Source organism: Lissotriton vulgaris, chromosome 12, assembly GCF_964263255.1.
Source record: "Lissotriton vulgaris chromosome 12, aLisVul1.2, whole genome shotgun sequence".
NCBI classification, from domain to species: Eukaryota; Metazoa; Chordata; class Amphibia; order Caudata; family Salamandridae; genus Lissotriton; species Lissotriton vulgaris.
The window spans coordinates 149,743,634-149,759,566 of record NC_141700.1 but is presented as its reverse complement, the minus strand read 5'-3'; the positions used below and the strand labels follow the sequence as shown (position 1 = coordinate 149,759,566).

Here is a 15,933-nt window from a genome sequence, read left to right as displayed (position 1 = left end):
CGGCAGGGACGCTCAACATCCTGTGATTCCGGGCAAATCACTTAATCCCCTGTGCCTGACAAAATGAATGTGTCCGTCTGTAACGTAACTGGTGCACATGGAAAGTGCTCTGATACCTTCAGGCCGAGTTCGCGTTATATAAAACTCCCAAATAAATAAATTACAACAGCAAGCTGAGACACATACCTGTGAAATTCACAGTTAAGCACAATCTGTGACAGACAAAAAAGGCAATTGTATGGGATCTGGAAAAAGCTACACCAGGGAAAAAAACAGTATTTATTTTGTTTGCTGGGGTCTTGTGAATTGCCTGGCTCCAGTGTCAGGACTCACCTCACATGTTTGGCCTGTGATGAAAAATGCTGACATGGAGAAATGAAGATTGCCTGTAAGTAATCGGGGCATTCCACCATACATCAGTAGCTGTGAGATAGAAATCCATCTTTTTACCTATACTTGTTATGCAATATAGCAAGTGCGACATAATGTGTACACCACTCTGTCTTTTCTCACTTCCTTCTTCAAGCGTCTTTTAAGTGGCTCCAGGAACTAATGGCACATGCATCAAAGTTCTTATTGAGACTTACCCTGGTGTAAAAGTAGCGAGAGGGTCACTCACCGTTTGATGACCTCATAGCAATCATGAGTTAACTTATTTCTTACCTTGAAGCCACTTGTCCTCAGACTTGATAACTTTCAGCGGCCCATAGCTGCGCTGGATAACGCTCTTCTCTTGGGACAAAGCCGCATACACATTCCCATCTGAAATACAAATGGAAGGCAATTCCCAGAAACAATTAGTCATCTTGCCCTTAGCCTGGTCAGCTTCATAAAGTTTTCTCAGAACCTTTAGAAACTTTGTTAAAGTTTTCCGAAATTGCAACAAATTGGGGGACAAGATCTGAAAAAGATTTTTTTGTCCATTTTTTGGGGAACAATTTTTTCTCAAAAAGGATTTTGCTATCCAATTAGCCATCAATATTTTTTTCTAGAGTTTTCTAGAGATCTTAAACTTTGATGACTTTTGGATAGGATCACAAATGTTGGCAACTTCACCAGTTGGAAATGTAGGGGGCATATTAGCAAGAACCTTGTTAAAATTATCACAGTTTTAGCAGCAGGAAACTGCCGCTAAAACGGCGATAATGGGCTTGCTAATATGCGTTATAGAATTCCAATAGAAGCCCAGGTTAGATGTGCAGGACATCTAACCTGGGTTTCTATTGGAATTAGAGAACGCATATTAGCAAGCCCATTATCGCTGTTTTAGCGGCAGTTTCCTGCCGCCAAAATGGAAATAATTTTAACGAGGTTCTTGCTAATATGCCCCGTAGTTTCCATCAATGGAAATGCAATTATTCCCACACCAATGAGCACTACCGTGTTTACACCCTACATTCATTGCTAGAAAGTGCTGGCTTTTTGAAAAATACATTAAAATAATAATACGCTCTCTTCAAATAAATTTAGCCATGGGAGTAAAACATGTGCTCCAAATGAAGCAATCCCATATTGATCATATAGGGTGAATAAAAATGGGGCCAGCACGCAGCCTTGCCTTATCCCTCTCTGTATCTTAAGCAAAGCCATGAATTCTCACCCTTGCCTTTGCATCGCTGTATAGTTGTCTTAGGAAGTATATTATCGGAGGTTCCACACATAGGTCCTCCAAGATCCTCCATAACATATCGTGAATTATGCAATTGAAAGCCGCTGTGAGATCTGCGAAAGCTAAAAACAGCCTACCCTGGTTTGCTTTTGTATATTTCCCAATAATGATATTCAAATTTAGACTATGCTCAACAGTTCCTAAACACTTGCGGAAATCAAATTGCAGGTCTGACATTATCTTATTATCTTCAGCCCAATCCTGCAATCTTAAAAGTAGCATTCACCCTATTACTTTGACCACAGAATCCAATAATGACATAGGACAGTAACAACCCGAGTCATGGCGATCAACTTAAAAAAAAAAAATGTGACCAGGGTTGATTCTGACCAACTTTCAATAAAATGCAGCTTGCTGTTATTACATGTGTTAAAAGTTGCCCCATAGCACCAAATTAGATTTATATAGATCTACGGGGACCCCATCAGGCCCAGGCACTTTCCCACCCATACTTGCCATTATGGCACAGTTAACCTCTTCCAGTGTGTGTGTATGTATATTACCTACTGGCGGTCGCCAGTAGGTATATATAGTTAGGATTTTTTTCCTATGGGATTTCTGAAAATTCTATGTCGAATAACTTTGGCGTTTGAGGACGGAATTGGCTGAAATTTTCAGGAAAATGGCACATTTAGTTTCTGAGCAGCCCCTGAAAGTTTGGGGGGGTTTCGTCAAGGGGGGGCTGAGAAAAAGGGGGGGTCCCAAAACGCGTTTTTCCCATTCATTTTTCCATAGGGCGGTTGGAATCACTTTTAGCTCGAACGGCTGAATGGATTTACACGAAACTTGGCAAAATTGTAGATATGGTTTGCCCGACGTGCCTTTGCTATGTCTCAATATATGTGCTCCAGTGGATTTTGAGAAATTAACGTTTTAAAAAACAGATATATCTGTGACAGCGCTCCGGTTAGCGCCCCGGTTCGCGTACCTGACGCGTAATATATATATATATATATATATTGACTCGAATAGTATTTATTCACTATATATTACGGAAGCAGCTGTTTATAATTTGGAACTTGCACTGGCACTTTAAATGTGGGGTTAAGCATATGCAACACGTCATGTGATCAAGGCCCAGGTGGGGCTAAAACGCATTGTGGCGGCGATGCAGGGTGATTAAAATAAAGAAAATACCTGGCACGAAGAACTTTGGGTCCGCATTCATCTTTCCGCAGTGAGAGTGAAGTTATGGATGAAAACTGCAATATATATATATATATGTATTACAGAAATGGACAGATAACACCAATACCTGCTCCAGGCGCATGATGGAGATATTGATTGAGAATGCGTGGGAAGAACGTGATGAAATAATCAAACAGATCAATGACATCATGGCAGACCTTGATAAGGAGTCAGAGCGAAACGAGATTGAACCTGTATTAAAAACCATGGATGAGAGACTGAAAAAATATGAAAAGGAAATTATGCAAAGAAAACAACGAAAATTTACACGAGATGAGAGGGATTACGCCGCAGGGCGGATTCTAACCTTTGCGAGAAAATATGACAAACCACGCAAAGATGTCCTTAAAGAACAAGCACTGACCACCTTTGAGAAACAAAAGAATGGATCTCAAACTGAATTGACGGATTTGAGTTCAGACAACGACTCCATTGCCAGTGGGTCGTCCATGACAAATTCGCAACAGGTTTTTTACAAGGAATTACTGATCCCTCAGAAAACGAGAGAGCACCCAAACAGGGGACGTCCAAAAACAAAAACCCAAGGAAACGAAGACTCAACCGCAAAAGGAACAGCAGGAGAAAAGCCAACAGAGAAGCCTGGCGTGGGAACAAGGGGCCAGCTGAACAAGAGACAACTATGATGGACAACAACTCGAAGTTAACGGTAATTAATCTTACTAACAAAATATTAACTGAGAATGAGATAAATGTGTTGCAACTAGGACTGTCATTCTGTCCAGAGTCTAACTTTGACTATGCTGACCTAAGAGCGGACTTATATAAATTTGAGAGAAAATTAAAACTATGTAAAATACATGCTGGTAAGGACATAATGAGATACACCAGAGAGGGAACAGAGCCGAATGTAGGAGAACTGGCAATAGGAGACATTCCCACTCTTAGGAGTCTAACATCACTAAAAACTGGACAGACTCAAGAGGATTGTCCCAATACATTGGACATCTTCGATACTGCACATGGGACACATATTGCACACTTGACAGACACAGATACAGGGGCCCCGGCTGGGACCAGTTTCAGGAGAAAATCCAAATTTGTGCCAATTACACCCAGAGACAATATTGATGTTTTTAGTGATTTAGTCAAAGGAGACTTTGATAAACTACTAGAGAACCGAACAGCATGTAGGAATGTCAACAAAGAACAAAAGATTGCCATTAAGAACCTACAACAAAATACTGATATAATAATCAAACCCTCAGACAAGGGTGGGAATATTGTGTTGATGCCCAGAGATATGTATATAGAGGAGGCGATGAGACAACTGTTGGACGAAACATGTTACTGCAAAGTAGATAAACGGTACATAGTTAATCTACGGGAGGAATACTACAAACAATTGGAGCACTGGCGAGATAAAGGTTTACTAACGTGGAATGAGGAAAGGTATCTCCATAAGGAAAATCCCAAAACCCCGACCTTTTACTTATTGCCGAAAGTGCAGAAGAGTATATCTAAACCGCCAGGGAGGCCCATAGTTGCATCCATCGATAGCCTCTTTGAGCATACTAGCATCTATATAGACCACTTTCTCTTCCCATTTGTAAAGGAATTATCCTCCTATGTGAGAGATACCACTGACTTTATCCACAAAATCTCAAATATCAAATTGGACGAACAATGCTGGTTGGTATGTTTGGATGTTGAGTCCCTTTACACAAGTATAAGACACAAGGATGGCATTAAGGCATGTCAATTCTTATTGAAACAACGAAAATTGGAATATTTTGAACATACTTGTATGGTACTAGAAATGATCAGGCTGTGTCTGAACGAAAATGTCTCCTTATTTAACAAAGTACAATATAGACAACAAGGGACTTCCATGGGCACCTGCTTCGCCCCCAGTTATGCCAACCTCATGGTGGGCTGGTGGGAGAAGCAGGTGCTCTGGAATGACCTTACGGAAAGATGGGCATTGAATGTAGTGGGATGGTTAAGATATATAGATAGACAACGTCTTTTTTATCTGGCGGGGGACTGAACATGATTTGAACTGCTTCATTGATTGTCTTAATACTAACCAGGTGAATTTAAAATGTACAAGACATTACAGCAGACACTCCGTAGATTTCTTAGACGTCAGAGTCACGAACACTAATAACCAATTGACCACCTCACTTTTTCGTAAAGAGACAGCAGGGAACTCTTTACTCCATTCCTCCAGCGCTCAACCTCCTAGCTTCCGGTGGGGAATCCCTTTCAGTGAATTCCTGAGAGCCAAACGCAACTGTTCAACTGAATCACACTTCCAAAAAACTAAGGAGGAGATGAAAGAAAGATTCAAAGCCAGGGGGTATTCCGACAAATCACTCATAAAAAGAGATTTGATTTGGCTAAAAGCTGCATGCGAGAGCTTCATTGGCTCCCGATGCGACAAAGAGCCAATTTTAAATTACTATGTACCATACACAAGGTGCTATACAACGCAGGCCCTACCATTTTACATAATAAAGTTGAATTCCACAGACCACCGAGGAACCTTAGATCCAGCACGTTAGGAAGAGCTACCACCACCCGGGTGAAGACTGTCAGGATGGGAGAGCGGGCCTTCTCGCATCTGGCGGCTACTAAGTGGAATGAACTACCTCCCAGTCTTAGACTGACAGACGACCTTCTGTCTTTTAGGAAACAACTAAAGACACTACTCTTCCCTAAATCAGAATAATTCATCACTCAGTGTGGTTATCGTACCTCTCAGCATCCAACTTTAGCGCCGTGATATCCTACTCAGGATGATTGTTAGCGCTCTATAAATAAATTAAATACAAATACTCAGGGAAGCAGAATCTAGAGTTGATAAAATAACAAGAGAGAAAGCTCTAATACCCAAAACTACTTTTTTGACAACTAAACCTGAAACCCCAAAAGTGAGATTTATAACAAAATACTGCAGCCAGTCTAACCAAATAAGACAAATATTAAAGAACAGGTGGTATATACTAAGGCAAGATCCCATATTGAGAAATGCCTTCGGAAGTTCTCCAGGCATTTCGTATCAACGTGGCCAATCCCTTAAGGATTGCCTAGTACAAAGCCATCTAGCCCCTAAAGAGACTGACTGGTTAAAAATTACAAAGAGATTCAGGAAATGTGGGAAATGCAAGGCGTGCAAGTATAGTCAAAATTGTAATGAGATCCTCCTACCCAAAACAAAAATGAAATGGAAGATTAACACCTTAATTACATGTAATACGGAATACGTTGTGTACCTGATTTGTTGCCCATGCAACTTATGGTATATTGGGTCAACTACAGCACTTGTTAAGAAACGTATTCTTGAGCACCTGCGGGCAGTTACTAACCAGGACTTCTCATACAGCATAGGAAGGCATTTCGGCCGATTCCACCAGAGTGATGCATCAAAAGCAAGCTATATAGGTATTGCAACTATTAAAAGTAGCATCAGAGGTGAAGATAGATTGGGAGCATTACGCAAATTAGAATCAAGATTGATTCTTTTGGCAGGCACCCCTTTCCCTGATGGTTTGAATGTGGACGAGGAGCTACATTCCCATTTTTGAAAGAATAACATACCCGTATGAAGTGTAGGATAGCTGAATTCTCACCTGAGTAAAATACCCCCTTCTTAATTTACACTTCCGGTACATTCTCACCCCCCCCTTTTTTTCTTTTAAACTTGCACCAGTCTCAGTAACTACTATCAAACACGAAGTTTAATCATTATAACATTGATTAGGCCCTCACAGTACTATCATGAACTCTATAGACTTTTTGGATGCACAAGACGAATCAATGTACTCTTTCCTCTTCTTTCTTTAGGTTGTGAAGAAGAAGACACCATTTTTGAATTGCGTCCACACATGGGAATTTCACGTTCTTCCAACTAAAAAGTGTATTGTGTTGTATATGGGTACTATACCTAAATTATGGACCATTGTAAAACTTCATTGCTGAACGGAGTAAAAAAAGAGCTGGTTGTGTTATCTTGCACTTTTTTTCTAATAATGGTTTTTTTCACATTAATCACACATGTAAATATTGTATGAATTTCTGCCAGTGACATTAACTGATACAGAAGTCAATACGTTTTTTTTGAGCGTATAAGGAGAAATGTCTTCTATGTTCATGATTTTGTGTGACTACACCTTTAAATAGTGGGTTGAGATGAACGCGGGTCATGTGACCAAGAACAACTTGTTGTTCGAAACGCGTTATCCTTCGACTTTTGTGTTGGCCGAATAAAGATCTTTCGGATGAACTACGGGCTTGTCTGGATTCATTTACCTGGATTCTGTTTCTGCATATATATATATATATATGTTCCCAAAAAAGCCCAAAGCTTCAAGGACGCTACTCCACAGGAGACGGTTTCACCAAACCTTTTATTTCACACAGATGCTGACATTTCCAATCACTTTCTTTCCCAACGCGTTTCGAAGCAAACGTGCTCCTTCATCATGGGGAGGAAGACTGGCAAAACCGGAAAGCACACAACTCGAATTTTCCGCTATTTACAAGTGCTCCCAGGTGAGCAGCATGTCGGGAGTTGTAGTGTCTAATTAATTCCTCACCAGTGAGGTCCGTAATTTTGGCAGGTACTTTCACGCTTCCTTTTTAAAATGTTAATTAAACCCTCCAGTGGGCTTCAGAAATTTAGCATCTGTTTAAAAGTCTCCTGTGGAGTAGCGTCCTTGAAACTTTGGGCTTTTTTGGGAACATATATATATATATATATATATATATATATATATATATATATATATATATACATACACACACACACACACACACACATATAAACTGACTGTATTTACATATACAATAGATCTACCTTTCTTGCAGAGATCAAGCCCTTACCGGCAGAGATGGTTCAGAAAGGCAGCAATCCCATCCCTACAGAGACAGTTAATGACATACCACAAACTTTCTGAAATGATTATTGGCCCATGCAGAGACCAACCCCGAGCCTGCACACGTTTTCCATCGCACAGTAGGATCAACAAATATTTGAAGAGATCCAGCCCTTACCTACAGAGATGGTCACAGACGGGTCAGATGGCAAAGCTGGGACCATGTTTTCACCTTTGAAGGTCACGCCGGGGAGCACCTTGCCTTCATTTTTCTTGGAAACAAAGAAAATGATTAAAAAGAGCTGAGTCTGGGGTCTGGGGGAGCAACGTTTAAACTACACCAGAGATAGAGAACTGATCATTTGTATGGAAAAGGGAACAGAGTTGGACTAATAGTTGAGGGAGAGAGTGGGGGAATGAGAGAACTTGCACGAAGAGTGAGTGAGTGACTGACTGAGTAAGTACATATATTAGTGCTGTATTCTGATTCGATAATCATTTATGTCAAACCCAGAGGACAACTCGTCTGAGGAAAATCGCTAATTAATAAAAGACTCTAATTCACTTTTGCCACCAATGTGTTGTAAGAGGGAAGAGGTGTGGTGACGCGGCTAAGGCGACTGACTCCGGAATCTGGGGATCACGGTTTTATCCCTGGCACCGGCGGCAGATTAGCCCAGCACCATGTGACTCAGGACAATAGCTTGCTAAATCTTCCCGACGGCCCCCAGCGCCTAGAGACCCTTACGGGTGATTGTGCGCTTTACAAATGTGGATTATTATTATTATTATTATAAAGCCAGTGGCTTAGTTAAGAATTTATAACTGATTGGGCTTTTTCAGACTATAGAAGCGCTGACAAATTTTAATTTTTGCTCAGTAAGTACTTTATTTGAAGGATTTACGGAGTCTCCCTAAAGTTTGTATATGAAAATTACCATCAACTTTCGAGGATGATTTGATTGTTTTCCTCCAGGATTTTTTGAATAATAGCACCAGATTGTGCAGCTTGAAGCACTGTCGAAAAGAACCAATTTTTTTTTCTAGATACGATTTAAACAATTTGAGACAATTTTAGTGGGTAATTTTAGGGCACACCCACACCAAGGCATGATTGTAAACCTTTTGGCCTGTGGTGCACTGTAAAGTACATTGACCCACTAACTATAGTTTAGTTAAATTGGCTAAAATTTAAACGTAGACTTGCATATGATGATTTACAGCCAAGGTTCATCAGGAGAATTAGTGGCAAATTAGATATTTTGAAGCTCAATAGGTATAAAATAAAATAGGGTTAGAATAACATTTTTCTGAGTGGCTGTAAACTCCAGCCCCAGATTAACCCCTTGCATGCTGATGACGGAGCGGTTCCGTCATCAGCTACGGGTGAGCTGTGCTGATGACGGAACTGTTCCGTCATGACTCCGCCCGCGCAAGGCGGAGTCAGCATGGGCGGGGAATTCCCGCCGCACGCAAGGGGTTAATAAAACATGATGTTGCAAGTTGCACGTTTTTGGGTGCATTCAACACCTATGAAAACTGAACAGAATCTAAAACCAACTTGGGATTCAGGAATAGCCAGTGACATTATTTTAACACTGAATAGGATTTAAAGAAATTTTTGGGTGTCTTAAAGACAGTTTTGGGTGTCCGTCATACCCTCATTAATTGTAATAGCAAGAGGGGATTTTTCAAGCACGTTGGTCCTTAAATGAGGATATACCCTACATACAATGAAAAAATATTTAAACAGGTATGCAGTTCTCGCTCCAATGATTTTTTAGAGAAACTTAGTAGCAATTTTGGCGTTTTTTTTGCGTTCTGGGAATGTAGCATTGCTTATAACTGGATAGAATTGATGCAGTGAGGTGCAATGGGTTGCCATACAGCAGTATGTGGTTTTGCTCTAAATGCTGGAGTTGACTGACAGATTTTTGGGGCTCAGGAGTCCTCTAGGTGCCTAAACCCCGCTGCCCTTTGCTGCCTGTTCTCATCGGTGTCTACACTTACCAGGAACCAGCACTTGGGGGAGCCAGCATTGGTGCCACACAGCAGGGTGGATGTTCTGTTCAACCTCTGGATCACACGGATGAAGTTCTCACACTCAGCCTGCAGGGGGAATTAAAGAGACATTTTGAGGTGTAAAGACTGGAGATGTAGGACTGGTAGTTGTAGTCTTGCAGCACTAATTTAAAAACAGGACAACATGTTACAGAATGCAAAGCAAAGTGGACTGTGCTTTACACGTGTGACATTAGACAACTTGATTTCTTTGCTTTTTCTTGGGTCATCCTTTCTTTATGAATTAGAAGTCTACAGCATACAAAATGCTGGACTTTTGCATACGTTTGACGGATTGACAGGCCTATGTCGGATGTGGCAGGCCTTTGTCAGTGTTTATGGGCCCGATTCACAGAACTAACTTAAGACAAAATCCTAAACTTACTACTTTTGGTATTCACAGAAGTTAGGTTTTTGTCTTAAGACAGACTTAAGACTGTCTTAAGTCTGTCTTAAGACAAAATCCTAACTTCTCTGAATACCAAAAGTAGTAAGTTTAGGATTTTGTATTAAGTTAGTTCTGTGAATCGGGCCCTATGAGTGCTGCATTGTAGGCCTTCAGTGCCTGTGATGGATGTTAACAGTTAGTGCTACTTCTATGTCTATAGGTGCCCTGGTTTTGAGGGACGAAGCGCTGTTTGGTTTGCAAAGTCTTCTTGGGGACATTCTTAAGGCTTCCCTGGGAATGCATTTCACCCATTGCTTACCATTAGCTTTGTGGTTTGTAACTCAGAGTTGCATGCTTTCTATTTGCAGGCTTTAACTGTTTTAGGCTGTCCAGTATGTCTGTGCCCTCCTGAGGAGCAAAGCTTGTTTATTGCCACTCCTTGTATTCTTCCACAAATGCCCGCTGCTGTAAAAAGGCCTTTACATTGTGTTCTTATCTTGTCACATTTGCTGTGCTTTCAAAGACAGAGGACAAATGCCAGGTTCTGTTCTCTGAGGAACCATAATGTTTACTATTCTTTCTCTGACTTCAAAGTGAGAGGATTTAGGTGAGAACCTTGCTTGGTACTGGGAGGGGAGGCTGTACAATGTTGTTTCTACCACACAACAACATGTAAATGTCTGTAAATGAACTGCAAATATTTCAAAATATATGAGAATTAGGAAAGCACAAACGAAGCAAATTTTTTTCTAATTCTGAAGTGTGGTATAAACAATACTTTCATTCCACACATTATCGTTTTTACTCTGTATAGTTTTATCAGTAAAACTGTATGTCTGTGCAAACGCAATGGTAATTTCCATTGAAAATGTGTTGTCTGTAATGGTAGTGCACTAACACACCATGCATTCTCCACTCAACGCAACTCTACGCAACTCTACTCTACAACACTCTATGACATTCTCCTCCTCTCTACGCTACGACACTCCATCCTATGGCACTCCATACCCCTCAACTCCACAACACTGTACTCCTTTCTGCTCTACTCCCCTCTATGCCACTCTTCTCTACTCTATGCAACTCTAAGTAACTCTACACCACATCACTCTATGCCACTCCACTCCTCTCTACCACACTCCACTCGATGCCACTCCACTCCACTATACTCCACTATTTGACATGCTACTCCATTTCACTCCACTACTCTCTAGGACCCTCGACACTATGACACTCTACTCTATTCTATGCCACTCCAGTCTACACACTTGTATGCCACTCCAGTCTACAACACTCAATGTCCCTTCACTCTAGGCCACTCTACGCCACTCCATCATTATGACGCTCCACCACACTTTGCCTCTCCACTCTCAAGCACTGTATTCCACTCACCTCTATGCCACTTTACTCCCCTCCACACCACTCTACGCTACACTCTGTAAGATTTTACTGCATTCTATGCTATGCCACTCTACTCCGCTCTATGCACCCCCACTCTACGACCCACTCCTCTACTCTATGACACTCTATCTACTCCACTCTACACCATTCCTTTGGAAGGGTACACTACTCCACTCTATGATCCCCCCGACTCCACTCTGTGACACTCCACTCTCCAACACTTTACTCTACGATGCTCCACTCTATGCCATTTCTTTCAACGACACTCCATTCTACGAAATTGTACCCTACTCCACTCTACAACACTCTACTCTATACCACTCCACTCTGTCACTCCACTCTACTCTACTCCCCCTCCAAATGATGCCCCCCCACTCTTTGCCACTACACTCTACTCCATTCTACCTTTACTCTACACCACTCTGTATCACTCCAAGCCACTCCATTCAACCCCATTCTCCCAGACGCCACTAAATTTCAGCTATGCTTCACAGCAGCCACGCTGGTGTACAACACGGCTAAAACACATTGGTAAAGCCAATAGCTCTTGCATAGGGGGAGACCTATTGGCTTTGCCAATGCTTGTTCAGTTCTGCAACTTTCGGGTCATATGTACAAGGAGTTAACGCCACCAGAACATCACTTTTTTTGACATTCTGTTAGTGAACAATGAGCCATATTATCAAGAAAGGGCAATACATTATCGCCGCTTTTATCTGCAGGAAACTGCTGCTAAAGTGACGAAAATGGGCTTGATAATAGGCCCTTGTGAATTCCCATAGAAGCCCACGTTAACACCAGAACCTGGGGGCATATTATCAAGGGGGTTTATCTCCGCTTTTTTGGCTTTAAAAGCCAAGAAAGCGGAGATAAAATTATCTCCCTATTACCTAGCTGTTGCTAACACCAGTTAGCGACAGCTAGTCGGAGATAGCAACCATCTTGGGCCCCACTTTGCATGTCAGAGAAATTTATCACTAATGACATGCAAAGTGGGCGTGCCAAGGTGTTAGCGACTGGAAACAGTTGCTAACATCGCTATCTCCTATTACCAACTTTTGGAGATATTCACGCTAAGCGCGAACATCTCCAAAAGCTAACACCTGCCCTGAGCAGTTCTTAGCCATGTTATCCAATGGGAGGTGGATAACATGGCTAAGAGCATTAGCTCGGTAATGCCTGAATATCGCGGACTTTTCAGCGATATTCATGCATTGCGGCCGATTTTTATCGCATTTGCGATAAACCTTGGTAATACCAAGGTTTATCTGCGATAAAAATCGCCGCAGGTCGGCGGTACATTTTTGTCTCTAACCAAGCAGTAGCGTTAATTATCGCTATTGCTTGGTAATATGCCCCCATAGGCTTCTATGGGAATTTACAAGGGCATATTATCAAACCCATTATCGCCGTTTTAGCAGCAGTTTCCTGCCGATAAAAGCGGCGATAATGTATCGCCCTTTCTTGATAATATGGCCCAATGTTCGTTTTAGAAAAAAACGCAGAAGTAAATAATACCGGAATAAACACTGATTTGTATTTGCAGAGCTGGGCGTGGGTCCCGGTACTCTGCAGAGGGAGCTGGATGTTAGGACAACACACACTAGCGGGGTTGTGTGGGGAGCGTTCCGGTGGAAAAGAAATGCTTCCGGAACAGTCTCATGTGACAGCTGTTTATGAGGCCTCCGTTGTAGAATAAAGGGTTTGTTGCAGGCCTAGAGGACTGAGAAACATTGCTAAAGGTGAGTATATTCCGGTACTCTAATATCTATCCGTCCATAGTGCTGCTTATCAACATTTAGGAGCGTGCGCAGGGCTGTCGCAGACTCCCAGTATGGGAATAGCGGGGTGCGCTGCAGCCCGATATAGAGATGCATAGCAGAGCTATATTGGTGTCTATTACGTTGCAACGTAGGGTGGATTTAGGAAAGTTCTACACTACGGCATAAGAGCGATAGAGACATGGATGAGGTCTGCTTCTGCAGTTCCTAACTGGAAACACCAGGGGGTGCTACAAGACTCCGATTGTGATGCCTTGAAACATGTGCGCCTGAAAAAAGAGAAAGAAGAAGCGAATAATACAAGATTTACCTTTCATCCAGAACTGGGACAGAATACTGCGTGCAGGTCTAGATTGAAGCGCATTGCCAGCAGCGGCGAAAGTGCACCAAACAAGCATTAGCAAAGCCAATAAGTCTGGCCTTAGAAAATATTGGCTCTGCCATTGCCTTTTGTTCCTGCTATATAGCAAGGACATTGTCGAGTTGGCAATGATTTGTAGCCATGCTGTATACAGCAGCACGACTAAAAATAATTTAAAAAAGACTACAATATAGCCTGCGCTAATGCAATTTTATAAAATATAGACGTTCATTACCCCTGGCTGCGTCCCTCAGTTAATTTTATTTTTTTAGCTACACTGCAAAGCATCCAGGCTGCTCTAAAGCATGGCTATATGACATTGCCAAAGCCAATAGTTATAGTTATGATCTGTAGGCGACAGCAGTAACCATTCACAAAGTGTAAGTTGACAAAGCCCAGCAGTTTACACCCTGGGGGAGTTTATTTACAAGCCCCTTGTGCCGCTGGTGCGTCACTTTTAACCCCTTCCGTGCTCACATCGGCCTACGCACTCCCTCCCCAGTGCTGTGAACGGCCAACGGCCGTCGCAGCCCCGCCCACTCAATAGAACGCCCGCACCAAGGTGGAATTGTCGCCGCAGTTAAGGCGTTAAAATGGGAAAAATTTCCGTACCGGTGGAGCAAGGGGCTTGTAAATAAGCCACCGAACGTGCAGGCTGCAGACCTTGGGTTTGGCCAACACACATATGGTGCCACCATGTTTCACCCAGTATCAGTTCTTTTCATACGGTCTCCCAGGCAAAAACCGATGTCCGTTTTGAGAGGAGGTGAGTTCGAAACCCCTGCACAGAATGCACGTTCAGTTTCTCTGGGGAGACTCTGGAGAGCCAGCACCCATCACCTGGGACATGGACAGTGGCATCAGATCACTTTGTTAGCTTTTCTGTGGAGGGGACCGTGCTTTAAGCAATGCAAGACACACTGGGTCCCAGACCTGGCAGCAATTAAAAGTCACCTGCCGGCCAAACTCTAAATAATGCTCTTATTTTGAAATTGGTCCCTACTGGACCCTCTCTCTAGGAAAACCATTGATCAATTTCTGGTAATCTTAACAATGACTGCAAAAAGCAATTATGGTAATCCGTGTCAGTGAGGTAGACCCTGTTTACATTTTTCATATTTTACGAAATTTATCTGCTAAGATTTTTTCTTTTTTTCTAGGACATTGTTTTTCTGTAGTTTTTCCATGCAGCACATTAATATTGTATTGCATGTACTGTGCACTGGCTCATCTGCAGGTGTCTGTGCGAGCTCAGGTTTCTTTTTTGCAAAGATTTTTATAAAATTTTACAACATCTCAACAAATCAAGGTGTATAAAAAATAAAATAAACAAAAATGCCGGCAGGCTTAACATGACTTAATGAAGCCACTGTGAGCAATGATAACAGCAACAATATACCCAGCAAATGTAGGCTACCGTCACTCAAAACGGGCATGAAGGCCCATAGAAGTGAAATATGCAAATACATAAATAGTGGAATAAATTCGCCCCCTGCAGAAATGCCCACCATGTACTAATCCCACTCACATCAAGGGTGTATGAACAAAGCTACGAAGCAGAACGAGGTTATGGTCACTAAGGGGAAGTCAGCCGGGGACGGACCCAACTCATCAGTGTCCGAGGCCAACGTGGAGCCCCCGGAAGGGGCCTCATTTCCAACCACCTGGGCCCCTTGGTGCATTTGGGGACAGGCCGACAAGATAGCTTCCCATGCAGGTAGATTGGCGCCTCTTGAATCCCCCAGCCTCCTCCCTGCTGATTGCCTCTATTTTGCAATCTGCCTACTTTGTCAACTCCAACCACCAGCGGTAGACATTAGGACCAGGAAACACAACCGGCCCTGGCAAAGTACTCGGCCGGCCCCCCCTCCCCACTCAGGGGGACGGGGGGTTTGGAGGTGACGCCGAGCTCTTTGCCTTGGCTGTTTTTCGGCCGATTTTGGTACAGGGCCGAATTTCTATGCTGCAAAAACGGCCCTGACACAAAAACGGCCCCCAGGGCCCCAAAACCAGCCCCCACCCGTGCTGCGCACCGGGGGATTGCCCACTATGGCCAGTCCGGCCTGGTCAGGACCCAGAACAGACTTCTAACTCATGGTCAGCTGCCTGTGGGCAAGCATCAAGGCCAGATCCAGGAAGCTATCAGTAGCCTTCCTAGCCCATGAGCGTTCATGGAGGGCTAGTAAGCAAAGTGAATGACTCAGAGGAACGTCTCTATCTGTGGCCTCCTGGACCACCTGGAGGACCAT

At 42.7% G+C, this 15,933-nt stretch overlaps 1 protein-coding gene across 2 annotated transcripts in view; it reads right to left on the bottom strand.

The window, feature by feature from the left end:
* LOC147673720 (semaphorin-7A-like) overlaps positions 1-15,933 on the bottom strand; it is a 236,386-nt gene that overhangs the window by 101,034 nt on the left and 119,419 nt on the right. For both annotated transcript variants that reach the window (XM_086947636.1, XM_086947637.1), the window contains exons 4-6: positions 9,706-9,804; positions 7,874-7,967; positions 664-762 (exon numbers count right to left, since the gene is read on the bottom strand). In XM_086947636.1, the coding sequence (XP_086803762.1) occupies positions 664-762; positions 7,874-7,967; positions 9,706-9,804 (292 nt within the window). The remainder of the gene's footprint in view (positions 1-663; positions 763-7,873; positions 7,968-9,705; positions 9,805-15,933) is intronic.